General features: G+C 39.1%; 4 protein-coding genes across 8 annotated transcripts; 2 read left to right on the plus strand and 2 right to left on the minus strand.

Annotated features, from left to right (window-relative positions):
• Nucleotides 1-2,372: 2,372 nt before the first annotated feature.
• Nucleotides 2,373-4,767, minus strand: mrm1 (mitochondrial rRNA methyltransferase 1 homolog (S. cerevisiae)). Its single transcript, XM_020649834.3, has one exon. The coding sequence runs from the start codon at nucleotides 4,543-4,545 to the stop codon at nucleotides 3,388-3,390; it is 1,158 nt and encodes a 385-aa protein (XP_020505490.2). The 5' UTR covers nucleotides 4,546-4,767; the 3' UTR covers nucleotides 2,373-3,387.
• Nucleotides 4,768-5,695: 928 nt separating this feature from the next.
• Nucleotides 5,696-10,763, plus strand: chmp2a (charged multivesicular body protein 2A). Its single transcript, XM_020649810.3, has 6 exons — nucleotides 5,696-5,855; nucleotides 7,908-8,075; nucleotides 8,362-8,541; nucleotides 9,033-9,163; nucleotides 9,345-9,406; nucleotides 9,910-10,763. The coding sequence occupies exons 2-6, from the start codon at nucleotides 7,908-7,910 to the stop codon at nucleotides 10,026-10,028; spliced, it is 660 nt and encodes a 219-aa protein (XP_020505466.1). The 5' UTR covers nucleotides 5,696-5,855; the 3' UTR covers nucleotides 10,029-10,763.
• Nucleotides 10,764-11,588: 825 nt separating this feature from the next.
• Nucleotides 11,589-20,956, minus strand: msl1b (MSL complex subunit 1b). 5 transcript variants are annotated; one of them, XM_020649828.3, is made up of 9 exons: nucleotides 20,805-20,956; nucleotides 19,549-20,230; nucleotides 19,264-19,463; nucleotides 18,105-18,424; nucleotides 17,892-17,959; nucleotides 17,715-17,782; nucleotides 14,940-15,064; nucleotides 14,779-14,851; nucleotides 11,589-13,313 (listed from the first exon to the last, which is right to left on the minus strand). In XM_020649828.3, exons 2-9 carry the CDS (start codon nucleotides 20,155-20,157, stop codon nucleotides 13,223-13,225), a joined length of 1,554 nt encoding a protein of 517 aa, XP_020505484.1. In that variant the 5' UTR covers nucleotides 20,158-20,230; nucleotides 20,805-20,956; the 3' UTR covers nucleotides 11,589-13,222. The 5 variants fall into 5 exon arrangements, with proteins under 5 accessions (XP_020505484.1, XP_020505480.1, XP_020505482.1 ...); XM_020649824.3 differs by having other exon boundaries at nucleotides 18,063-18,424; XM_020649826.3 differs by lacking the exon at nucleotides 20,805-20,956 and adding an exon at nucleotides 20,514-20,660 and having other exon boundaries at nucleotides 18,063-18,424.
• Nucleotides 20,957-22,909: 1,953 nt separating this feature from the next.
• snf8 (SNF8 subunit of ESCRT-II) lies at nucleotides 22,910-26,383 on the plus strand. The gene is made up of 8 exons (XM_020649808.2): nucleotides 22,910-23,247; nucleotides 23,336-23,386; nucleotides 24,098-24,236; nucleotides 24,333-24,437; nucleotides 24,586-24,658; nucleotides 24,804-24,945; nucleotides 25,110-25,184; nucleotides 25,900-26,383. Exons 1-8 carry the CDS (start codon nucleotides 23,197-23,199, stop codon nucleotides 26,035-26,037), a joined length of 774 nt encoding a protein of 257 aa, XP_020505464.1. The 5' UTR covers nucleotides 22,910-23,196; the 3' UTR covers nucleotides 26,038-26,383.
• Nucleotides 26,384-26,423: the final 40 nt, after the last annotated feature.

The raw sequence follows: 26,423 nt of genomic DNA on the forward strand, positions 1-26,423 counted from the left end.
GGTTGGCAGCTCGGCTCGTGTAATGCTGCCACCGTGTGGAAAGAGGGTGTTTTTTTTCTTCTCCCGTCATATTTTGTCAGCTTTCCAGACAAATCAGCTGTTTTGTTTTTATGGTCTGTCATAAACACCCTTGCACAGAGACAAGCTGGGGAAGACATTTCTGTCTAGTTTATGCAGTTAGAGAGTATGTGGACACTGTATTTCAGTTTGAACCCCAATAACTCTGGACTAATAACTCTGAAGCTATCTATTCAAAAGTACACTCAGTTTACTGCACATTGCACATATTGCACATTTCAAGTTTACTTTTTCTTTAAATTTCATTTTATTTACCATTTTGTTTTGTACATCTTATTTTACCTTATTTCATTTGATCTATTTTACCTTATTTTATTTTATCTTATTTTACCTTATTTTATTTAATCTATTTTACTTTATTTTATTTAATCTATTTTACCTTATTTTATTTTATCGATTTTACTTATTCTATTTTATCTATTTTACCTTATTTTATATGATCTATTTTACCTTATTTTATTTTATCTATTTTACCTTATTTTATTTTATCTTATTTTACCTTATTTTATTTGATCTATTTTACCTTATTTTATTTATCTTATTTTACCTTATTTTATTTTATCTTATTTTACCTTATTTTATTTGATCTATTTTACCTTATTTTATTTTATCTTATTTTATCTATTTTACTTATTTTATTTATCTATTTTACCTTATTTTATTCTATCTTATTTTACCTTATTTTATTTATCTTATTTTACCTTATTTTATTCTATCTTATTTTACTTTATTTTATTTATCTTATTTTACCTTATTTTATTTATCTTATTTTACCTTATTTTATTTATCTTATTTTGGTTGTATTGCACTGTGAGACGGAGACAAACGCAATTTTGATTCCACTGTACATCTGGCATATTTTGAAATTGACACTAAAGTTGACTTTGACTTTTGACTTTGAGGCAGTGGCGATTCTGAAGTCACAGCGACCAGCATTCCTCACCATTATCTCATAAATGATCTGACACCAACAAAAGACAGCGAAATGTGAACCTTTTTTTAACTGTCCGTCAAATTCACATTTCTCTTATTGTCAAAATGTATTTTTCCACTTCCCATCTGCACAGCTGTCCCAAGAGTCAGCCTCTAGTTGAACACTTTAATGATTACCTCAATTCCTTAAATAGCACCTTTAATTTAATGTTTGCACTGCCTGGTATTTAATGTCTGTTTTTGATAACTCTGCACTATCTGCTTTTTTTAAAACATGCTGTACATATATAAACAACACAACTTCAGAAGGTCAACACTTTTTTATTTTTTTATATTCAGGTATAATTACAGATTTCTTCCTCAACTGTTTTTAGGTTCTTGTTTAAATGTCACATATATTTTTTATCCCTGCACGGGTTATGTACATTTCTTGTATAAGTCTATTTTTAACTGCACAGTTTAAGTTTGATTCATCTAGGGGTATTCTTTAAATCTTTTTTCAGGTTAATATATATGTATGGGGGGGGGGGTCTGTTTTGCGGTTTAATTTGTAACAAATGTTTCATGTCATGTACGTCTTTGTAACCTGCTACTGGATGTTTTGAATTTCCCTCGGGATCAATAAAGTATCTATCTATCTATATATATATATATATCCATATGGAGAACATTTTCCTCTGGTGCCTGTAATCTACTAATGTAGGTTTTCACAGCTTCAATGCATGCAAAGCTTGACAGAGTGAGGGTTGTCAGATGGGGCCAACTTAGGGAGGTTTCTGTCATTGCAAACTTTGCACATTCTGAGCCACTGCTGTTCATCAGACCTAGGGGCCCCCAAGCAGTTACCTTTCTTGCCTGTTGACAAGCAGCACCACTGGGTTCAGGTTACCTTCTTTGTAAGTGTAGACCAAGAGAGATACACTTAATAAAGCACAGACAATACAGGGAACGTAAAAAAGTGCAAATGCATGATACATAAGCAAACATGCAGAAGTGCACAAAGTGCACAGATTTCAATCCTAAAATTGCACGACATAGAACGGGAACAAGGGGTATAGATAATGGAGAGAAATATCCAAAAATGATTTTGCTAATGAATAATTAGCTGGAAAGACTGCAATCTGAATTGAGACAAATACAGCAGGAATATTACCGAGCATTGATTTGAAATGAGAAGTTGCCATTTTTATTTGTCCAGATACATTTGGACACTGCGGAGACTGAACATGAAGAGAAACAAGCAGGATTATTCGAATGCTGAGTGCAAAGGTCCTCAATTACAAGAAATCTATTTGACATTTATCTATACCCAAAACAGTAAACAAGACATTGATGAGAAAAGAAAAAACATACCAGAGTCATTTGAATCAAGTATAAGTTTATTTAAAAAAATAAATCTGTTTTTTTTTCTCTTCAATTTATTTCTCTAAAAAAACAACACAGGAGATGTGGAAAAAAACATACAAAAAAGTAAGTACCAGAGGAAAAATTCAGAGGATGAATCTAGTGTTGTTGTGATTTTCTTTTACTGGTTATACATCCTTGTAGGTGACCAAATGTCCGGTCTGTGTGACAAAACGTTTGACACATCTGTATTCTATTTGTGGCACTCAGTCAAACGCCTTTACTATCTTAGAGGAAATGTGAGGTGTTAGAAATGATCTACATAAACTTTGTTGAACAAGCTCAAATGGACACATTAGTTCCCCTTAATAGATCGGCCGTGTTGTTTTTAGTGAGCACTTATTTGGAGTAAATGGAGCATTTGTTGGGGACTATTTTCAGCAGCAGATTAATACACAGTTGTTGCTTTAGTGACTATTTGAGGGAGAGAGCATGGTGTGTGTGTGGGATCAAGTCAAATGAAAGTTCAGCTTGTGTGGTCATGGTGATAAAGGACCGTGTCGTTTAGTGCAGTGGTTCTAAACTGGTGGGTCGGGACCCTTAAGTGGGTCGCAGAGCAGCTTTCTGCACTTTTTTTTAAACATGTTTATGTTCAATTTCTTTGTTCTGTCACACGACCTCTGAGGTCCAAACTGAGCAATTTTAGATAAATCTGATTGGTCGGAAAAATATCAGATATTTGGGTCTTGATTGTTCATGAAGGAGTTGTTAGTGGGTCCTGAGACTCGACCAGTTGAGGACCACTGGTTCAGTGCAACAGAGTTATAGAGGACAAAAAACTGTACATATCAAGCTTTAATGCACAAACCATACTCCATATATTTGCTTCTTGTTCTACATTCACAGGAAAATAAGAACCTCACAGGCCTCATCTTTTAAAGAAACTTTGCAAGATGGCAGTGAACTGTTCTGTTTTTTTAACATCAACATGTGAGTCCTTGCACAAAAACAGTTCCCATGGGTGTTTGGTCATCATCGTTTGGACCTCCTGGAGAACATCAGAGAGTGCAGCAGGATTCCTGCAGCTACCGAGACGTTTAGAGACTCTACACCGGGGAAAAGGTCCCTGCCAGGCGGGATGGTGAGGAGGGTGTGGCACAGTGAGAGAAGATCCTTAGACAGTCCTTCCCCCTCGCCCCCCATCAGCAACAGCGTGGGCTTAGTCATCTTAAAGTCTGAACACTTTGTGACAGGGACCTCGGACTCCCCCGCGTCAGCGCCGACTGTGCCGACCACCTCCCAACCCTGCGTCGCCTTCGACTTCAGCATCTCCTCCAGGTTTTTGTATCCATACACCCCCATCGCCTCCATGACGCCCGAGCTGGCCTTGCTGACCACTGGAGATAAAGGACAGCTGTTGTGAAGGCTGCTGGCCACTCGGTCCACCCCGAGGAAGTAAGAAGAGCGCAGGATGGCGCCCAGGTTCATCGGGTCTTGAATGCCCTCCAGGATGAGCCACAGAGGAGGGGTGTTGTGTTTGATGTTAGCTGCAGAATCTGTGTTTTTTTCAGTGAGAAATCTCAAAGGGCTGGCCTGCAGACACACTCCCTGATGCACCCGCCCTTCACACATCTTGTCCAGATCCCTCTTGCTGACCCGGTGCACCTGAACTCCTGACTTATGAGCCTCCTCACAAACCTTCAACACAGAGGCCCGGTGAGAGGCCTCCCCATCTTTAACAAACAGCTTACGAGCTTTCCGCCTGCCCTGAGTGAGAGCCAAGAGACAGGGGGAGATGCCAAAAACAACCTCAAAGTCCTCTGATTTGGAGTCCACTGTTGACTTCTGCCTCACCGGCCTCTCCCTCTCGGAGGGGAAATCCTCCAGACACAACTTCCTGAGTTCAGATGACACCCTGCGGTCGTCTCCCATCCTCTGACTGGGCTTTTGCAGCACTGTGCTCTCATTTTTCCACTGTCTTTGTTGGAAAGGCCTCTCACGATCCTGCCATCCATCAGACACTTTGCGCCCTCTCTTCACCACAGGTTTGATTCTGCTGCTGCTGTCCTCTGGGTTCAAACGAGCAGCTGTCACATGGTAAGAGGCGAACTGAGAGACTAATGCAGGCTGTTGGAAACTTCTACTAACAAGAAGCAACCTGTGTTGATGTGACATGCTGAAAACCCACATAATGAAACAGTTGGGAGTAATCCAGAGGCTCTAAGAAGGGCAGCAGTCACAGGAAGTCCTGTTTAAACCCCTTTAAAAAGTCCAATAATCCAGGAATATGGTGTCCGCTGACTTCACTGTTCATTCACATTCTTTATTTAACCTTCAACATGAGCTAAACCCTCCTGACCGGTTGTGTTTGGGATCCTCACATGAAATTCCGCACGTGCAATGCGGCTGCATAAAGTTTGCTTCATTATCAGCGGATGTCGTGTAGGTGCACTCCAAAATAAAAGCCGGAATGGTGTATGGGAAATCGTTTTATTTTTCATTTCCGAAAACAAAAATACCTACAGAATGAATTAAAATACAAGAATAAAAACAAGAATAAAATGACTGATTCGAAGTAAATATTTATCAATGTCAGCAAACATGTTGCTGTTTTTGTTAAAAACCTGTTTTACCTAAAATTACTGTGACAATGTTAAATAAATTAATATCTAGATTCAGTTTCAAAAGTCTTCTCTACAAAGACAGAAATATAATTACAGCATTTTGGAAAGATACAAAACCCAAAGGTTAAATGGTGAACGAAGATGTGTCTTCAGGATTTGTTTGTCTAATTTTCTTTTGACAGTTATCATTTCTATAGGCTACCAGCAGTTTTAAATAATGCTCAAAATCGTCATAACATTAGAATAAGCATGTTAGTATGAATAAAAGCAACGATTTCACGACCAACCTACACTTCTTTAATTGTTTAATTTTGACCGGTTTGCATAAGATAAATCTTTAAATTATAATCTAAATTTTTATCAAGAATCTGTAAAATATAAATATTTATTTTTGAATTTTAAATGTTGAATTATTTAATTAATTTCAATTCAATTCAAATGAGCTTTATTGGCATGACAGATCAACTATCTATGTTGCCAAAGCAGCAACAAATGATAACAATATATACAGTAAACAAATACAACAAATATCAATAAAAGACATTAACGATAACATGAATTATTTTTACAGTGTTTTTATATGAAAATTAATAATGTATTTATTTAATTTTAAAGCGTATGTTTATTTTTATTTTGATGGACAATTCTTTTTCTCCGCTGGGTAACTTGACGTAAGTGACGCCAGGGGAAAATGTGACGCGATTTTTGCGAACGCGAGTACGTCATTTCCCGGAAGTGAAACTATCGCAACACGGAAGAGTAGGAAAGAAAACAAAATAATCGTTGGAGTTTGTGTCCTGTGTTACTCGGAGAAGACGCCCTGAACGCCGATTTCTTTGTGGATTACCGTTTTTGTGACGTCGAGCTCGGCACACGGTGAGTCTAACACACGGAGGGGTTTTAGTCTCAAACAGCTGAAAGAGAATTAGAGAGAACAGCTGATCGAGGCTGACAGGAGACTGAACAAACCGGACAGGCCTCTGGACACATAACTCACAGCAGACCAGGAAACAAAGAGCACATCACCAGGACTAACATTTCACTGAATCTGTCATTAAAACACAATATGAGCTGTTTCAATTCGAGTTCAATTCAAAAAACTTTATTTGTTTCAATTTAAAATCACACAGAGGAGGTACGAAACATTTTAAGCTGAATATAAAGTGTCAATTTAGATACAACTTAAAGCTTAAACTTCACTTCAAAATACAATAATAATAATAAAAAAATGTGTAACTTTGTGCAGTAAACGAGAACTAAATAAATCAATACAGAGCTATGTGCAGGTAGAATACTAAATGAGAAGTTATGAAGGTGAATAATGGAACAACAGAACTAAATATACAATATAACTGTAAAGGTAAAAATGAGATAAATAAAGTGACCGTAGTGTAATGATGGATAAGAAACATCAGGAGTAAAGAAACCAGAGCTGAAATCAAAAGGACAGATTAAAGTGATGGAGTGAATGAGAGCAGATGAAGGAAGTAAAAAAGCTGATTTATGTTTCCTACAGGAGAGTAAAGTTCATATTCCTCCACATGTTCACCTCTGTGTGCTGTTAAAGTAGATAGAACAGGGTCTAACTTTTTGTTTTTTAATCATGTCATGTGATTTGAATGTAAACAAAAAGCTGAGAAATTTAAAAAAAAAAGAAATTCGTCAGGCAGATTTTAGTCAGTCAAGTGGTTAATCAACATTTAGTCCTGAAATCGTTTTTTATGTCTTACAAACAGTCCAAAACCTGAAATATTGTTATTAATTAATATTATATTTCTAACGTCGTGGTACATCTGCAGTTTGACTGTTAGACAAAGAGGTCGTGTGCTCCAAGGAGGCGAAGGAAATATCTGAAATCATTTTCAGTGATTATGGTTGAAGACTCCGCTCTGTCATCATATCCAAACAAACTACAGTGAAGTAGATCTTTATAAACATACAGTGTGATAAGAAGAGGAAATATAGGTGTGCATTAAAAGTCAGGTAAACATGTAATCTCCTTTAAGGTGATTAAGAGTTGTGTATTTTGAATGTAAATAATGAGACACAAAATAGCATCAAAATTTAATTTGATTATCCAAAACAAGTCCTGGGGGAGAACCAGTGTCCCCCCCTGCAAGGTTCAAGACCCCCACAAGACCCCGCTACATCTTCACATCCAAGCAAACTGCAGTGAAGTAGATCTGTATGAATCAAATCGAGGAGTTAGTGGATTACAGTGTGGTAAGATGTTTCTTTTTCAAAAGTTACACCTCGTTCAGATGTGTTAAACTATCTGAATGCTTTAAAATATTAAAGTTTTCTAGCTGGGATTGCTTTAAGCCTCTTGCTGGTCATCCAAACCGCCCGGCTACTCTTGTACGAGAAGGTGGAAACAGAAGTCTGGCTATTCATTTTCATTAAAAATCATTCTATTGAGTTTCTTATGTGTCCTATCAAACAACTTTTAAGACAAGTGAGTAATAGATTCAGCATGAGGAGGATTATTTCCAAAAACAGGTTAGTCAGTTTCAAAGTTGAGAAACGTGAACAGATAACAAGAGTGCAACTTTCTGTCAGGAGACTAATGGAGTAATTGAATAGCCGTGTCAGCAAAAGTTTAAAATGGATTAAAAAGAGTTAATAAATGACAGAACAAGTTTCCAGTATTCAGCTTCGTATTTTTTCTTTTAAAGGCTTTATTGTTTAGTCTTTTAGATTTCAGATAACTGTGCAAAGACTCGCTCCAAGAAGTCATTTCTATACCTTTCAAATATTACGTCGCTGTACTAGAAGCCCAAAGACATCACATTTCAAATCATCTAAAGGAACAGCAAACTCACACTTGGACTAGAGCTCAGTTGTTGTTAGGTTTTTCCATGAATCAGACTTTGTTTCTCATCACCACCCTCCTACTTACTGACTCTCTGCTGTTGAATTTCCACACAGATGGATTTCTTATTTGGGAAGAGGAAGACCCCGGAGGAGATGCTGAAGCAGAACCAGAGGGCGCTCAACCGAGCCATAAGAGAGCTGGACCGAGAGCGCTCGAAACTGGAGCAGCAGGAGAAGAAGATCATTGCCGACATCAAGAAAATGGCCAAACAGGGACAAATGGTGAGAGCAAGGGGGGGAAGAAGTTCAAGATTTCTTACGATCATGTGATGTCATCCTTGTTAGACACACCCTTCACCTTCATGTTACCTGGCCAACAAACCAGCCCACCTTGCATGTGCCCTATTGACTTATAAACACATATGTGGAGGCATCTGAAAAGGTTTCTTGATGACCCTGAGGAACGCCACGAGCCGAAACGCGTCGGTCTGAATTGTTAACAAAGTTGATCTTCTGACTACAAAGTGTTGCTGGAGCATTCTGACCATTTCTTTTTCGATCATCACAGGACGCCGTTAAGATCATGGCGAAGGATTTGGTCCGCACGCGACGCTATGTGAAGAAGTTCATCATGATGAGAGCCAACATCCAGGCCGTCAGTCTGAAGATCCAGACGCTCAAGTCCAACAACAGCATGGCGCAGGCTATGAAAGGCGTCACAAAAGCCATGGCAACCATGAACAAACAGGTCTGAATACATTTATGACACAAATGGGTTTTTTTACCTTTTATTGGATAGGAGAGCTGAAGAGAGACAGGAAGTGCTGGGAGGAGAGAGTGGGGGTGGCGGGGCAGGTGGTGACATGCGGCAAAAGGCCGAGGTCAGATTCGAACCCACAGCTGCTGAGACAAGGACTATAGCCTCTGTACATGGGTCACACGACATAACCACTAGGCCATCCTGCGCCCCTGACTCATTTTCTTTTTAAGATTTATTTTTGGGTTTTTTGTGCCTTTAATGGAGAGACAGGAAAGTGGATAGAGTCAGAAATCAGGGAGAGAGAGAGAGAGAGAGGGGAATGACATGCAGGAAAGGAGCCACAGGTGGGATTTGAACCTGGGACGCACGCACGCACTAACCACTGCTCCAACAAGCGCCCCTGACTCACATTTTTTAAACTCGAAACGGAACAAAACGCCTCCCGTGGTGACCGTCTGATTTCTCTTGTGCCGCCGCAGCTGAAACTGCCACAGATTCAAAAGATCATGATGGAGTTCGAGAGGCAGAGTGAAATCATGGACATGAAGGAGGAGATGATGAACGACGCCATCGACGACGCCATGGGTGACGAGGACGACGAGGACGAGAGGTAAGAGACTGAAAACCAATAAGGTTGATTTTTATTTTGTGAAGTGATACAATTCCAGATTGTTGATCACTTTTTTCACACTCCTGATTTGACATTTTACTCTTCACTGTGACGCCGAGAAGACAAGGCAAAGAAAATCAAATCTGAATGACACTTTCCTGTTTCCTCCTCTCGTGTGCAGCGACGCCATCGTGTCCCAAGTGCTGGACGAGCTGGGTCTCAATCTGTCCGATGAACTTTCAAGTAAGAAATCCAAATGAAATCTGAATCCTGCACTCGTAGTCTTCTTTTGTTTGCTCTTTCTTTTTTTCAAAATCGTTTTATTAGTTTGCACAGATGAAAAGAACACATTGTCATAAGAGTTGATATTGTACTGTGGTCATCTTTTGTAAACCCCATTCCTGCCTTCTCCCCCCGCCCATCCCAGTTAACCCCGTACCCACCCACGAGTCAGGAATCCTATTCCCACTCCGGAGGTAGCCTGTTCCCACAGTAGCCTACCCAGGAGTCTCATTCACACTCATGCATACTAGGACAAGGAGCAAGAAGAGAGAGGAAATAATAAATTAATAAAGTAAATGAAGAAAAAACCATTAGAAAAAAATAAATTAAAAAAATAAAATATATAAATAAACAAAACAGACACAAAACAAAACAAAACAATACGTCAAGATAGTTCCTGAAATAATTTGCTTTTGTTTTCTGATATTAAAAAATCCACTCTCTCTCTCTCTCTCTCTTCTTAGATCTCCCGAGCACCGGAGGGAGTTTGGCGGTGGCCGGAAAGAAGGCGGAGCCTCAGGCCGCCCTGGCCGACGCAGACGCCGACCTGGAGGAGCGGCTGAACAACCTCAGGAGAGACTGAACCCGTCAGACACTCAATACAGGAACAAGCATACTCGAATCTCTGTGTTTAGAGTTCTTTTTGAAGGTTTAACTGGAGGAGCGGCGAGCGCTTCAGAAAAACGTTTGTGGGGTTTTCATGGCTTTCTGTTTGAGGTGTTTTCTTTTTTTATGAGTGTATTATCCAAATCGATCTAAAACCCACAGGGGTCTTTATCCTCCCTAAGTGTGTGTGTCTGCTTTTTTGCCAAAAAGACACAAATGAAGATTAAGAGTTTCACATGTGTGTATATAAAAAGTGATGTTTTCACTTCAACACTAAACTTTACGATTAAAGGCGCCCAACTTAAAGGTCTGAGATGATTGAAGGAGTGGTCCGCTCGTTTTCTACATCAGTATGATATTATATACACAGACAGCTGTTTGCTTTACGATGATTATTTGATTTTCTTTTACGGGAGCTAGCAGTAGTCCGAGTCCAGCTGAAGATTGTGTACAGAAAGTGTATAATCGACACTCTTTTTCTCTTAAGTCATTTACAAAAACGGTTTATACAAGAAGAGCATCTGAAGAGCGAGACGCAGTGAAAGAAAGTGAAGTGGAGCGGACTCTTCACCAGCGGAATAACACTCCTGTATACTGCCGAGTGGAGATGTTTTTAGGAATCAGGATTTTCATCTAAATGTTACGGAGTTTAAAAAAACTGTCCTGGTTTTTGGTTTTCTTTCTTCAATAAACTTTTTTTTTTCAGATTAAACTTTCTGCTTCTCTCTTTAGAGACATCTCACAGTTGAGCATTTGTTTTATAACGTATCGCTCAGCACTGGGGTTCTCAAACGTTTTGGCCCACGGGTGCCAGACACTCAGGACCCCAATGTCCCCTTATCTGGTTAAAGCATCAGACGTTGCACACTGGCAGAACAGAACAGCTTAAAATCCATAATAGCATCACATCTCACAGAACCAAAATTTTAAACCAAGAAAAATGTCAGACTTAAAGGCAGGGTTGGTATTTTAAAGTTTGAAAGTAGCATTCCCACAGTGCTACGTCTGCACCCTTCACTCTGTGCTCCCTCTAAAGCCACACCCCCTCACTTACATGCACGAGCGCCGTTGCTCCAGAAGCGGACCTCAAGGGGTAGAGAGCGAGCAGGGTGACAGGGAGGTGCCTGATTGGTTCATCAGATTGGTACCTTGTAGCAGACATTGGTGGAAGTTTTTACAGACTTACAAACTGATACAGATGATGGATTTTCTTTGTTCCTTCTCAGAGAACATGAGTTATTAATTTCTGTCAGGACCTAAAGACAGTTTACACCAGAATCTGAAAGAAGTGGATCTGGAGGGAAGTGCAAACCCTGACTTCAATGTTGATTTATTTGTGCAATTAAGCCTGTTAGCTCTCATTCTGCCGACTCTGCAGTCTGACCTTTTTCAGCTTTATTCTTAAACAATTTAAACTGTCCTTATCTGAAAGCTTCAAAACGGTTCAATGCTGTCAGATATATCAGTATGTTCTCCAATCTAAGTAAACACACGCTTCCTGATGTTTCAAACCAAACACACACACGACCACATCGCGTTATCGTAGACATGTTAATTTTATTCCAAAAAAATTTTAACTTTCAAAACTGTCAATTTTGTCGACATACAATCATAGAACAATATTGAATGTACTGAACACTTTCCAACATTAAATAATAAAAAAATAACAGCCATGTTTTTATGTACATTTGTTTCTGAAAGCTATGTACAGAAAAACAAGATCAACTGTTTTTATGTCCGACGTCTGCTCCGACTCGCAGCACGCCGGGCAGTTTGAAGAAGTATTGAAGCTGCAGGAAGCCTTTTTGCATCATTGTGTTAAACAGGTTTTTTTTTTTAAGCAAACGCAGCGGGGGCTGGGTAGGGCGAAAAGAAATCACACACAGCGATTGTAAACTGAGATGTACTCAGAGAGGGAGAGATTAACTGGCCGCATGTTAGAGAGCATACCGCAGAACATCGCTACAACTACAGCTAGGAAGCATTTTTTTTTTTTAATCGTCTAATACGGGTTCTCTTGGCGTCTTCAAGAGACCGGTGCGTACACATAAACTCGCCTAATATTTACTGGATGTAAAGCGTAAAGATCGGACACACGAAAACTCAAGATCAAGACTTGCACTGTTTGTTATTACTCGATCGGGTTATTATGAGGAAAAAGGCCGAACACTTCTCACTGAACAGAGCAGCCGGAAATCATGCTTTCAAGAACGATATGTCGTAGTTTGTTGTAGCCCGATGAGCAGAGATAAAACTCCGTTCTGGGGTTAAGCCATGCTAACTCTTTTTGACTATTTATAAACAGCTAAATAGAGTCCATGCAACTCACATAGAAAAAAAAAAAAAGAACAGAAACAAACCAGGGAACAGAACGTGAGGAATCACCCGTCAAAGTATCCGTGCTGTTTTTTTTTTTTTTTTTATAACCATGAACACAGAACGATCATCCGTCTGCTTTTACATGTTTTCTGACATCCGACTGGCTTGATGACGTCATGCTGTGTGGCTCAAAACTCCTGATATCACACCAAACATTGATTAAGAATCTTGATTTGAAGTAAGAAGCAGTACACAGCGCGATACAGCCAGATTGACTTTTTTTTTGTCCTGAGAGTGAGGACAACCACTGAGGATAACGAGTTGTAGCCATACTGATTTCAAACTCGTATTTTTAGTCAAAGCAGCAGCCGATCCTCTTTCCTGCACTCATGAATGAGCTCAAAAAATTAAGAGCCAAGTCAGGTGATTATGCTTCAAAAAGAGACTGAACTCTATTTTTTGTGCGAGGAAATCTGATGAAGGATGGCACGGCTGCGGCTACATGTTACAGAACATGCACATAACTGTTAAGCTGCAAACACGTGGACTGTAATCTTGTTGCATGAAGCGTTTAATCTCCCTTTTTCAGAACTGTAAATGACACCAGATCTATCAAGCGACCCCCCCCCCCACACACACACGGGGAAGCCGTCTCCCATTTTCTTTTGTAGTTTTCGACAGGAGATCTGAGAGTGGAGAACTCTCACACACACACACAGACTCAAAGCAACAGCAGGTTTTTACATGTTTAGCAATGGGTGATGTGTCATGTATCCTCCCAGAAGGCAAGACAAATGTAATGTTCTCTATTAGCTGGAGCAACGTCTCTGATCCGATAACTCCAGGTGGGATTCACTTCCGACAGGTCCGGTGGGGCGTGTGTTTTTTGGGCACCTCGATGCGACATCGGCTCCGGTCGTCCAGCCAGGGCAGCTCGAAGTTCCTGGAAGAAGGAGAAATATTTAACCTTAGTGAGGAGAAAGAAAAATCAACATAAATAAATACAAATAGACTAAAGCTGTTTTCACATCTGCACTCCTGAAAGTATCTAGATAACTGCTCCGGATATTCTCCTGACAGTTCAAATATGCTCCTCACAGCTGGAGACTAATAAATAAAAAAAACAGGAGGGGTCGTGCATTTTCAGAGCCATCAGATCTTTTGTTTAAGACAATAAAAGGATCAAACATCGGGGGAAATCTTACAGCAGAGCGTCCTTCCTCCTGTAAACAGTGACTGCACTCAAGAGAATCAACCGCTTTGTTCAACATGAAGGCCGATCAAGATTTGCTTCACAAATCAGGTCTTTAAGACGGACAGACTGTCCGCACTGTTATATGCAAATCAGTTGGGATTCTTGTGTGTGGACATCACCGACCTATTAGCACCGGATGCTGTTTAAAAAGGTACAGGCATCAGTTCTACTTGAAACGGCTTCTCAGCTCTCAAACGGGAAGTGTGAGAAATGTCTGTCGTCTTTGTGTGAGTGCTGTGTCGTTGGTGAAGATGTTTGAAATTCAGTTTGTGAGGCCGGAGTGATGCAGCTGTAGAAAGCTCGAGTTTTCTTTTTGCTCTTCTTATATTTCCTAAAACTGATCTGTGTACTCTCTCTGGATGACCGAGACATTTGGATAGAAGTCGAATGAGGTCTAAGGCCTCGTGTCCACCTGGGGTTCTTTTTCATCTCAATTTGCTCCCAATGAGGAAAGAGCGTTTGTAGCAGAAGACGGCCTGTTGACCAATCAGAACGGCGCTGTTCTTTTGACATTTTAAGGCATTTTTTATGCCATTATTTAGAAATAAGGACAACGGACAGAGTCAGACGTTGAGGACAGAGAGAGATTAGGGAATGACATGCAGGAGCCACAGGGCGTGTTTGAACCCAGGCAGCCAGCTTGGAGGATTTAGCCTCCGTACTAAACAACATTGCATCATCTGCCAACATCCTCCATGCTCCATGTCTGAGCCGAGTCATCATTATTACTAAGCTCATCATCCACACAAAGTGGGAGGACAAGAATCGTCTGTTTGATGCTTCTAGAGTGAAGGAGAGAAATCATCTCAGCTGTCAAGAGACTGTCGTCAGCCAGCACTTTTTCTGCCCCAAAAAAAACACACCCGTTCGACCCATGTTTACTAAGACATTAAAAGCCCCACAGGAAGGAGCGCCTCCTGGACTTTGGATATTTGCGTCTTCTCTAGCTTTATGAAGACACTTGATGATGATTCAAACTTTCTCATGTCCGTACAGAACAAACATTATTACCCTGTGATGAGAAATAACTTTTACTGAAAGCCAATCTTCGAGAAGAGTGGAGGAATCCAGGTCGGTATAAAATGTTGTAATGTGTAAAAGTAAAGTAAGTCAGGAGATGAAACAAAAAGAAAAAACTGCAGCTCTGACTTACTGTTGTGACATTTTAGGCAACGGCCGGCCAAACGCAACCACGGGCAAGAAGGGAGTGATCACGATAGTTTCAACTGGAACACAAACACAAGAGAGTTAACTCCTAAGCACATTTAAAACACCCCAATGACGCCGCCATTTGTCGTAATCGTGTTTGTTTACCATCTTCAGTGTCGGGGTAGAAGGACGAAAGCTCCGGCTCGGTCTCTGTGACGACTTTCTTTCTGTTCATGCGTTGCTGCAGGCGCTGAAACATCCGCTGCTCTCTGATTCGCTGGATGTCCCATCTGAAAAATAAAAAATTATAATGTCTAAAAATGTCAGGAGGAGAGAGGACAGAAGAAGAAGTGATGAATCTTCTACACCAGCCCACTCAGAACAACAGAGCTGCTGAGTCATGTGTGAGATCACATCCATGAAGGAGCCCCTGATAATCTAATGATTCATCCTTTATGTGATCAGATGTTGTACACCGTAAACCTTCAAAATTCATCCTCATAGTTCAGACTTTGCATCAAAAGTTTGTTATTAAACTGAAAAAAGCAACAGGGGAAGATCCTTTATGATTCAGTCACTTTAACTGTTCATTCAATGTGGCACAACTACTCCTAAATGTACATAGCTACAGATATATTTTTTACATCTGACCAGATTTTTGTAACGCTGCTGACAAATATTCTGAGAGCTGTACACTGTCATCTTTGTTTTTGCACATTTACATCTCTTACCTCCAGCAAGTATTTTCACATTTTACATTCAGTTGACAAGCCTGAAAAAAATGTTGTATTGAATTTTTCATATTTTAGACTAGCAGTGATGCGAAGTTAAATCCTTGATGTATATATCTCTTCTTGTTTTTTTATATTCTAAGTGCTTATCTACTTACTAATCTATTCTTATTTTGTTTTATTTGCTGCTGTAACACCACAATTTCCCAGTTTGGGATCAATAAAGTAATTGTATATTTCTATACACACAACTGGTATATTGATCATAAAATCAAAATGGATGCATTAGAAAAAATTCACCCCGTACGGTGTGTGTCCATGATGACAATAACCAATCAGACCTATTTTGTTGTATGTACCAGGCTGTAAACATGTTTATTTCTGCTGTAAAAACAGTTTTTTGCCTTTGGTGTGTATGTGACTTCCTGCCTCTAGTGGACACTCGAGGAACTGCAGGATTTTGCACTTCCAGCATTGGCTTCACTTTTCAACACCGCTTGGTCTGCACCCTTGAACTATTTTGTTCACTGTTTCTCCGGTACACTTTAGAATATAGTTTAAGCAGTATACTTTTATTTGAATCTTACAGTTTCAAAGTCTACTTGTGTGTCGTCTTTGTTTTATATGTTATATCACATCAACTGAATCTGCAGCGGTGTGGAGAGGGCGCTGCTCTTGTGGCGACCGGCAGCTGGTGTTTCTGGTGATACATTACTCAGGGGTGCAAACTGATCTGGGATGAAAAAGGTGACGTGGATCCAAACCCTCTAGGGGGGTTTCGGGGGCATTCTCCCCCGGGAAGATTTTCTTTTTAAATATCAGCTTTAAAATGTGAATTTACAGAAGATTTTAGCATTTAGACCGACTAAAGAAGCAGTGCAAACAATAAGAAAAACACAATTGCTTGTCTATATCTATGTTCGGTTTCAACTTTTTGATAAAGCTTCAGTGAAACATGAAACACCCTTGCTCCCAACCTTCAGTCCCTTTTAAAAATGGGATGAATTTGCAGAACAGGGCTTACCATGTTCTACTAAGAACTGATGTGAAGGGCAGTCACTATGCAGGCAGCTCTTAGAGCAGAGTCTGAGAGAACATAATGAAGTCATCAAGTATGACAATATTTTCCCATCTTTTCTATCATATATATGTAACATTATCAATATATGAACCTGATGTTTTGCTCCTGCTGATTCTTCTTATTACATGTGTTGACCAGCTGTCACTTTAATGTTGCCTGAGATAATAATGAAACAGAAAGCTTGATGAAGTTACCTTCAAGCTAGCACACATTTCTCTCAACATCTTTACCTCTGGCTACCAAACGGTAAATATTATCAGACAGGATGTTGAACAGAAAGGCTGGCTTGCTAACCAGACTACGAGTCTTTCCACAGTGTTTTCACGGGAAAATAACGTTATGTAAATTAGCCATGTGCAGCACATTGTGACTCATTGAATCAGGTTTCATGCTTCTTGCGGTCACCTCAAAATTTTTGTAACAGTGCCGACTGCGTTGCAATGATTGGCTGCAGGGGCCGGAAGTACTTTCTTCATGCCGTGTTGAGCAATCAGACCGCTCTGACCGCAATCAGTATGAAACGAATTCTACGTTTCCAGTAGACCCCCCCCCCCCCCCCCCCCCCACCACCACCACCTCCACATATTTTTATTGCAGATCTAAATGAATCACACAAATGACCTATTTGGGATCCAAAACGGCAAATTTTGCCGATAAGTGACAAGTTTGTACCCCTGATTACTTGAGTCCAAGTCAAATTTCCCAGAGGGGACAATAAAGTGTATCGTATATTAAACATCAGGCTTAAGGTTGCTCTTCTTGCACATTTAACTGCATATATGCACACCTCCACATCACACTTTACTAACTATGGTTTGAGCTCTTGACTGATTTTTTTAATATCTTTTCATGTTGTGTTGTTTGTGTTTTTTACTTTTTTTAAATTTTGCTGTTATTATTGATGCTGTGCTTGTATGTGTCGTCGTCTGCGTGCTCCTACTGCAAAACAAATTTCTCCTTGTGGGACAAAAAATAATCTGAATCTGAAGTTTAATTATGTAACATTCATCTTAGTGCCACATTATTATTTTTTACTTTTTCCCCACTAAAGATTTCAGTATCAGTGAGGCTCAAGATAAAACTGTAGATTGATTTAAACTAATCTAAAGTCAACCTTTGATTTAATACCTTTTTCTCCTCTTCTCATCCAACTCCAGCTTCATGTGGCGTTTCAGGAACACACCGTCGTCCAGCGGCTTGGAGAGAACACAAATCCACGTGTTAAATGCTTTGATTTGTTTACAGTGATGTCTCGTTAGGGGTTAGCATCGTTAACCATTTTTGTAGATTCAGGATGCGTCTCACCTCTGCGGGGTTACCGGAGTCGTCCTCCTCCTCCAGGGGCTCGATGGGATTTTCCCTCCATGATGGAACTGAGATGTTCAAAGAAGGTAGGACAGGCTGTTACTCACTGACAGTTTGTTGAGGACATTTGATGGATATAGTGATTAAAGATGGGATATAGGTTAGGCTTACAAACAATCAGCATATCATGTACTACATGAGGAGTCCACTCACTGGCCACCTCTTCTTCCTTTTTAGGGGAAGTCTCCCGCAGAGGGGACAGAGGAGGTTGGTTCCAGCAGCAGAGGTACATCTCTGTAGTAGACATGAAGGGCAGATCTTCCATCTGACAGCTCAGCTCAGGCTCCTCTTTGCACGGGAGCATAATGTCCCTGTCGGACCCTGACCGCATAGGGACTAGACTCTCTGGGGTTTCCTTACTGCGCAGCTCTCTCTGATTGGGAGAGCCCGGCTGAAGCTCCGATTTCTGGGGGCTGAGCTTTGAACTTTTACCCCGAGATTTCTGGACTTTTGGATCTCCAAAGCAAGATTTCCTGTAAGTGCAAAAAGAAATAACAAAACTGAGAAGAGACTTAAGAGATGAATTCCACTTCTTTTGTCTTCAAAAAGACAAAGTTTGAACCAATAAATTAAAACCTTTCCTTGTTGTCTACATCAACTTTCCTACCGTCGCTTTTAGGGCCCAAATTTCAAACTTCTGTATGATACATGTAAAAATCGAACCATAACAATACCATGTTTTGATACCATGGCAACAAAATTCCTAGGCACCCAATATTTCAGTGACTTCTTGTTTCAGTTATAAATAATCACAAACTCTTGCATGCTGTCGTAATTTATTTGTTGCTATGGATCCAGTTTGTTTTTTTCCTTTTTATTGTGTTTATATTATCTTAACATGTTCAATAAATTGACTGATAAAAAATAAAATTGCACGTTGCATATTGGCCAAGACGTTGCCAATGTATTTGTGCAATTTAGAGTGTATGCAGGAGTTTACTTGATCATTTGATGTAATAATTTCTCTCCTACACACCTGTCTTATGAAATAGATATGCCATGTAATAAACTACTTTGTTGTTTTTTTTAATCACATACCTGTACATGGCACTGTAAGAGACAAAAAGGTAACTTTTGCTTGTTTTTGGGACTCCAAAAGGAGCTTTAAAAACTTCAGTCTTTTAGACGACCGCTGCAGCTTTAAGTTAAAAACATGATTAAATATTTGTAGTTTGTTTGAAGCTTTTTGGTAACATTGATCATTAAAGTAACTGTAGTTGTATTTTATAACACGTCTTATATGACAGTATCAGAAACTTTAGTATAAGGACGATGAGCAAAGTCCAGTTCTGACAGGCATCGGCTATTTTACCTTTTTTGACCCTTGCCACCTCGACTAAAGGGGAGTGGAGTGGCTTGGTTGGGTTGCTGACTCTCCTCTGTGTCCAGATCCCACATGTCCTCTTTGTCGGGGGTCCATGGCTCCAGGGGCTGGAAGAGGCGCTTGTCACGTGGTGGGTCTTTCCTTGTGAGCTGCAGGCGACGCTCCATGCGCTCAATACGTGCAAGCAGCTGCAGAAGAAGAGAAAGACAACTGTTATGCATTCAAAAACAACAGGTTTTAAGACAAAATTTGTTTTTTAAAAATGTTACATACCGTCTCCTTGTCTGATTTGAGCTCATCGATCTCCTTGTCCTTTGACTGCAGCTGTTGTTGCTGTTGCTCGATGAGGTCCAGTTGGAGGAGGAGGATCTGCCGGAGGCAATTGGCCTGCGTGTGGGGATTTGCAGGGGTCTTCCTGATGTTCCTCCACTTGCCCTCAGACGAGAGTTCAATGGATGCAGTGCCAAGGACTCCAGGGACAACCCCCTTTGCACTGTCATCAGCACCACCATCCTTGGGGTTATTGTTCACAGTCATCTGAGTGTTATCCATGTTGTCAGCAGAGAGGGGTTTACCTTTCACCGGGGTTCCCTCACCCCCCATTTGTCTGACAGGGGACAAAATCCCCACTCCTTGAACTCGTTCTGCAACTGTGGCAGCGAGGGAAACTTTGCTGGTCATATAATTCTGCTCTAAGTTCTTTGATTTGCTCGGGATCTCGCCCCCCTGCACGTTTTGAACATCGAAAACGAAGTCCCGGGACTCCCTCTTTAAGCTCACAGGACTCACAGTGGCGGCCCCGAAATGCTTTTTGCCAAAGTCGACGGTGTCAGTGTCCTGCTTTAACCCTGTGTTTGGAAACAGCGTGGCTCTCAGAGTCATGGCTGCTCATCCTGCAACGCCTCGGCGACGCAGTTCAACCCCTGCTGCCTCCCATGAGGAGTGAGCCGCCGACCTGCACAACAAAGACATTAAAACATGTGTTACTGCTGGCTGTGACACTACAGGTGCACTGTATCTGACGTGGAAGAACAATAAGAACACCGGCAACTCATGCATGGACAAACCGGAGAAAACTACAAGGCAAAACGCGGAACATAACCCGGGATAAGATTCTCCTAAAACCGTTCGCCGGGTTTGAATTTCAAGCTAAGCTACGTTAGCACCGCAGTAAAAACAACACAGAGTCTAATTTCAAGATTAAATACACACATTTAGACAAATAAATTCAACACTACTGCGTCACGGTGGACATTTTACTGAGAGGACTTCGGAACAGGGCTTCGGGAGTGGCTGTGTCGGACACTGGCAGCAGACATCTCCTCCATTTTGGTTCTCGTTGAAATCATGAAAAACAATAACAGCTAGCGAGCTAGTTAGCGTGCTAGCTAACGTTAGCCGGCTGCTTTTTGAAAAACCAACAAAATGCGGAACCGAAGCGAAGCAGTCAAAACGACCGCGTAGAAACACTCAAACGTCGGCCTGAGTCGAGTCCAATAGCGGGCATTTATGTGTGTTTTCCAGCTTACCTCGGCAATTATTCAAGTCCACCTGCAACTGCCTTCATGTTCCCTCCTTAAGACTTATTTTAAAGCGCCCTCTACTGCGCATGCGTAATTTGTTTGATGGCCATTTCTTGTGTTGTGAAGGTTTTGACTTAAAGGAAGCCTGCAGGAGGAGACAGAGCCTTATAATGAATAAAAAAAAAAAGCTTTATTATATATATATATATATATATATATATATAATAAAGCTTTTTTTTATTACATTACGTTAAACATTTTTACAATATGCTGTTTTTATATCGCTGTTGGTTAGTTTTATCCTACTGTTATTTTGATCTTTGAAATATCAACTTTTGTACATAATGAAGTGTCTTTATATATAAAATGTATTATTATTATTATTATTATTATTAGGACCAGGACTCCCTTGAAAAAAAGGTTTTTAATCTCAATGGGACTTTCCTGGATAAATAAAGGTTAAATAAATAAATAAATAAAATTATTATTATTATTATAATACACTGTATTATAATACCACCCCCCCCCCCATACATATATATTAACCTGAAAAAAAGATTTAAAGAAAACCCCCAGATGAAATACGTTAAACTGTGCAATTAAAAATAGAATTATACAATAAATGTATATAACCCGTGCAGGGATAAAAATATATGTGACATTTAAACAAGAACCTATAAACAGTTGAGGGGAAAAATCTGTAATTAGACCTGAATATAAAAAATAACAATAAAAAGTGTTGACTTTTTTTATTATTATTATTATTATTATAATATACTGTACATTTATTTTCAGTGACTGTACCTTAGCATACTTTTTGCTTAAACTTGTTAAGTTGAAACCATTATTTATATATATATATATATATATATATATATATATATATATATATATATATATATATATATATATATATATATATATATATACCTTTCACGTCACCTGTTTAAAATAGTTGGTCGTTTCCAAGGAAAGAAATATACAAAAAAATCAACTCATGTAGCTGTTCAAACAATTTGACAACTTCATGTGTTCACTTTTTAATTCAGCCTTTATGTGTCTGTATTAATTCAGGAAAGTGTGGACTTTATTATTGATTAGCTCTCATTTATTAAACACATCCGCCCCTTTAGCCTCCGAGACACACCCAGGAAGTTTACTTAAACACTTCCTGTAGGCCTGACAGATTTTCCCTCCAAAATTGATTGACAGGTGAACAAACAAACAATACATGTAAGTAGAAAACATGACTTTCGTATGTATGCATAAACAGTCGCAAACAAAAGGAATGATGTCATTATTTACATATTTCTGAGTGCTGAACAATCAGTTTGCTTTGTTATATTTTCATCGTGATTTTTCACTCACATTCATGCAAAAAGTGTTTAAACTAACCAGGAGGTAAAGAAGTAATTGCCACCATCACTGTGTTGTCTCAGCATTTTGAATTTAGTATTTATTTCGCATCATAAGACTTTATGTTTTAAAAATTACAAATAACATTGTTATCTTTGTGGACTATCCTTCCCTCATTAAGTTTAATGAAAGAATTTTACCTCGGCAATTAAGGACTATTTTTGTTCAGCTGTTACTCATTTTACATTTCAGTCTTCAGATTCATAACGGCAGTGCTGTGTAAGCTTTTGGTCCTCTTTTTCTATTACTCATGTGGTCTTATCTTGTTTCCTTTCATACATTGAAGGTAGAAATTAATTTAAACAGGAGACTGTTCTTACACATTTTTAAGAAACAGCAGATAAATGTGGAATTTTATTGGACAGGAATTGTTTTTTCACAACATATTTTTCTGCTGTTAAATAGTTATTTTATTTAACAGCAGATTTTTAGTTTTAGGTCAAAACATTTGCATATTAGTGTTTACTATAGTGTCATAGATGACTTTGCTTTCAGTTAGTGTTATTTTGAATTAAACTGATTATATCATCCGAAATGTTTTTTTTCTTGTTATGTCTTAATGCATTAGCCATTTGTTTGTCTATTCCTTTAATCTGTGTTTACTTCTGTTGTTATTATTAAGAATTTACATCATCTTCGTGAATAACACTGGCCTGCAATATTCGCCAACACGCCAGGGGGCGATGTCAAATAAACATGCGCGTCACTAACCCGGAAGTGCGCTACTTCCTTATACTCAAAATGGTAACAGTTGTACCAAAGTAGCATTAAAATTCACTGTGAGCGTCCTTCGCTTCTTAAAAATAGTATCTGTTCAGTCCTTTTTAGGTTTTAATGTAACTATCTACTGCTAATGTAAGTGTAATAAAATAGGAAAGCGTATTTAGCGGAGGGTTGTTGTGTTTAGTGTTTGTTTGGTTAGATTTAATTACTGGAAGTTTGAGATTCTATATTTTGAACGTTAGCATCAATAATAATCAAAATGCGGAGAGGTGTCGGTGCAGGAGCCATCGCCAAGAAGAAGCTCGCAGAGGTAATGTGACATAAAGAGTTTTATATTATTTTATATGGTTGCTGTGTTGTTTATGTTGTCTTATGACTGATATGTTTTGTATTTACAGGCCAAATATAAGGAAAGAGGAAATGTTCTTGCAGAGGACCAGATTGTCCAAGTGAGTTCTCATGTCAACAAAATTGTGTAGAAAAAAGTTTCAGTTTTACGACCGACCATATTATTTTTATTATTTTATTTATTATTTTTTACTCATTTTTTTAAAAATCATTTTATTATTTTATTTGTATTATTTTTACTATTTTTATTATTTTATTTATTATTTTTTCTATTTTTATTATTATTATTATTTACTATTTTTATTATTATTTTTACTATTATTATTATTTTATTTATTATTTTTACTATTTTTATTATTTCATTTATTATTTTTTTACTATGTTTTTTTTTTTACTATTTTTATTATTATTTTTACTATTATTATTATTTTACTTATTATTTTTAGTATCTATCTATTTTTTTTGTACATTCTTAATTTCTTCGTTTTTTATATAAATTGTACTGTGTTCACTTTCTGTCTGCAATCTTGGCTCTTTGCTGTAACACTGTAAATTTCCCCGTTGTGGGATAAATAAAGGATTACCTTATCTTATCTTATTTTATAAAGTTAAGATAGGATAGGATAATACTTTATTGATCCCCAGAGGGGATAGATTAAATAAGTGGTACTTATAAAAGGCTTGCTTGAGTGAAAAAATATTTTCAATTGGGCAAACAATGAAATTATTATCATGTTTTTTTGGGATTATTTGTGTTAACTTCTACAAATTGCTGATGAATCTTTTGCTCAACTGTTTCTGTTTCCTGTCAGATGTCGAAGCAGTTGGAGACCTTCAAGTCAAACTTGGAGGAGTTCGCGAGCAAACACAAACAAGAAATCCGAAAGAGCTCCCAGTTCAGGGTTCAGTTTCAGGAAATGTGTGCCACCATCGGAGTTGACCCCCTCGCCTGTGAGACACGTGGAGCTAATGCACATTTTTATGGTCACACATTTATTATTCAAAATAACCTTTTAACCACTTTAATCTGTTTATTCTTTCACACAGCTGGAAAAGGTTTTTGGTCTGAGATGCTTGGCGTTGGTGACTTCTATTATGAGCTCGGAGTACAGATTATTGAAGTGTGCCTGGCCCTGAAACACAGAAATGGAGGTTGGTAGTTTCCCTAGAAACTAAATGTGTTTGACAAGTAACAGCGGAAACTTTGTGTAGATCTGAACTCTATGTGGCTTTAGGATGATTCTTCAACCTTTTCTATGATGTTCTTGGATTTTAAATGTTTGTGTGCGTTTCTTTTCAGGGCTTATTACTTTGGATGAACTTCATCAGAGAGTGCTGAAGGGCAGAGGGAAATACGCTCAGGATGTGAGCCAGTACGTATTTCTTATTAAATTTAGATTTAATTTGATCACTTTTTAAAGATCACCTTTTATCCAGGAGGATGTCGATGTCATTTTTGGACAATCTTAAACCAATAGTTGTGTGATTGTTTAAATCCTAAATTATGTGCATTCCCAGAGATGACTTGGTGAGAGCCATAAAGAAGTTGAAGGTGATGGGGAGCGGCTTTGGGATGATACCTGTTGGTGGTTCTTATCTGGTCCAATCAGTACCAGCAGAACTCAACATGGATCACACCGTCGTTCTACAGCTGGCTGAGGTACGACGCAGCCCTGCCATGTTTGAATTAAACACTCAAATCTGACACTTTAACAGATTCAACCAACACTTTAGCTCATGTTGATTATTGATGAAGCTTTTCTGCCTGAAGAGATGTTATTCCAAAGAGTGATCATGGCTGATTGTTTCTTTTTTCATTTGTAGAAAAAGGGCTATGTCACCGTGAGTGAGATCAAGGGCAGTCTGAAATGGGAAAAGGAACGGGCGTGTCATGTCCTGGTGAGTGAAAACCAGGTCTTTTGGGTCAATATATATATAAGTCTGACTTGAAACACCTGCAGGGCGGACTATTTCAGATTGAAAAACTTTTAGGGCTGTCAAACGATTGACATTTTTAATCATGATTAGTCCCTAAATTTCACTAGTTAATTGCATGTTTAAAATTTCATTATTTGGCATTTAAGTATAAAAATTGTTAGGCTTTTATTTTTAAATGTTCTGTCATAAGCTGAGAGTACTTTACTTGCTGTGTGCTTTTATTTTGAAATAAAGTAAGGACTTTCTGGTAGATGGAATATTGAGACATGACCAGAAACAGGAAGTGGTTAAGGATCCCAAACTGACGTCAAACAGCTCAAAGGAACGGTAACAAAGGTCAATGTGTGATGTCATAAGGTCAATGTGTGATGTCATAAGGTGGATATTACTTTGGACCCGTCAGCTGAGCTGTCTGAGAGTTTGTTAAAAGTGACTCTCAGAGGTCATTCTATTTATCAAACACAGGTCTTGGGTTTGTTGTTACTGCCAGAGATTACTGGAAGAGATAAATAAAAGGCCTGTAATGTTAAATAATAAAGTCAAATCCTTTTCACTGCTCTTGATATGTTCTGAAAAGGATGTGACTTGATTCTGTTAGGAAACAGGTTTTCAGAAGTCCTACTGTATGTTCAACCTGCTGAACTTTAAACATGCAGCTCTCTCTTCACTTCTCCAGGATCACCTGCTGAAGGAAGGCCTGGCCTGGCTGGACTCTCAGGCCCCCGGAGAGGCTCAGTACTGGCTGCCCGCTCTCTTCTCTGAGCTCACCCACCGTGATGTCACGCCCGAGGAGGCCAATCAGATGACGCCTTGAGAAGCGCTGACAGCTCAAGAGACTTGTTGGTAAACAAAATGTGCCTGGTGGTGACGGGGATCATGTGATGGAGTTGGCTCCTTTAACTGGGGCTGGCAGGACGGCCGATTCTCCTCTGAGGTCATTTTCTGGACACGAGGCGGGGACACTTTGTTCAGCGCTTCTCGGTGACATTTATGCAACAAGTCACCGAGAGCAAGATCACTTCCACAACGCTGCTGGAGAATTCCCCGTGGTCTGCCTGGTGTCGCGGTTTAGAGGTGTTAATGTAGAAATCTTTCTGTAAATCTTTTCTTGTAAAAAATCGACAAACATTTTAAAATAAAGACTCAACATGCTGCTTTCATCAAGTCAACCTTTTATCACTTTATTACTAATAAACGCAA

The sequence above is a fragment of the Labrus bergylta genome, chromosome 21, assembly GCF_963930695.1.
Source record: "Labrus bergylta chromosome 21, fLabBer1.1, whole genome shotgun sequence".
NCBI classification, from domain to species: Eukaryota; Metazoa; Chordata; class Actinopteri; order Labriformes; family Labridae; genus Labrus; species Labrus bergylta.

Excerpts from the sequence above, each read along its gene's own strand:
- chmp2a (XM_020649810.3), top strand. The coding sequence starts at position 7,908 with ATGGATTTCTTATTTGGGAAGAGGAAGACCCCGGAGGAGATGCTGAAG. Across the intron at positions 8,076-8,361 it reads TGGCCAAACAGGGACAAATG|GACGCCGTTAAGATCATGGC; the intron begins GTGAGAGCAAGG and ends CGATCATCACAG. Across the intron at positions 9,164-9,344 it reads GAGGACGACGAGGACGAGAG|CGACGCCATCGTGTCCCAAG; the intron begins GTAAGAGACTGA and ends TCTCGTGTGCAG.
- msl1b (XM_020649824.3), bottom strand. The coding sequence starts at position 20,157 with ATGACTCTGAGAGCCACGCTGTTTCCAAACACAGGGTTAAAGCAGGAC. Across the intron at positions 17,960-18,062 it reads ACATGATATGCTGATTGTTT|TTCCATCATGGAGGGAAAAT; the intron begins GTAAGCCTAACC and ends TGAACATCTCAG. Across the intron at positions 14,852-14,939 it reads CTACCCCGACACTGAAGATG|TTGAAACTATCGTGATCACT; the intron begins GTAAACAAACAC and ends TTTGTGTTCCAG.
- snf8 (XM_020649808.2), top strand. The coding sequence starts at position 23,197 with ATGCGGAGAGGTGTCGGTGCAGGAGCCATCGCCAAGAAGAAGCTCGCA. Across the intron at positions 23,387-24,097 it reads CAGAGGACCAGATTGTCCAA|ATGTCGAAGCAGTTGGAGAC; the intron begins GTGAGTTCTCAT and ends GTTTCCTGTCAG. Across the intron at positions 24,659-24,803 it reads TACGCTCAGGATGTGAGCCA|AGATGACTTGGTGAGAGCCA; the intron begins GTACGTATTTCT and ends GTGCATTCCCAG.
- mrm1 (XM_020649834.3), bottom strand. The coding sequence starts at position 4,545 with ATGTGGGTTTTCAGCATGTCACATCAACACAGGTTGCTTCTTGTTAGT.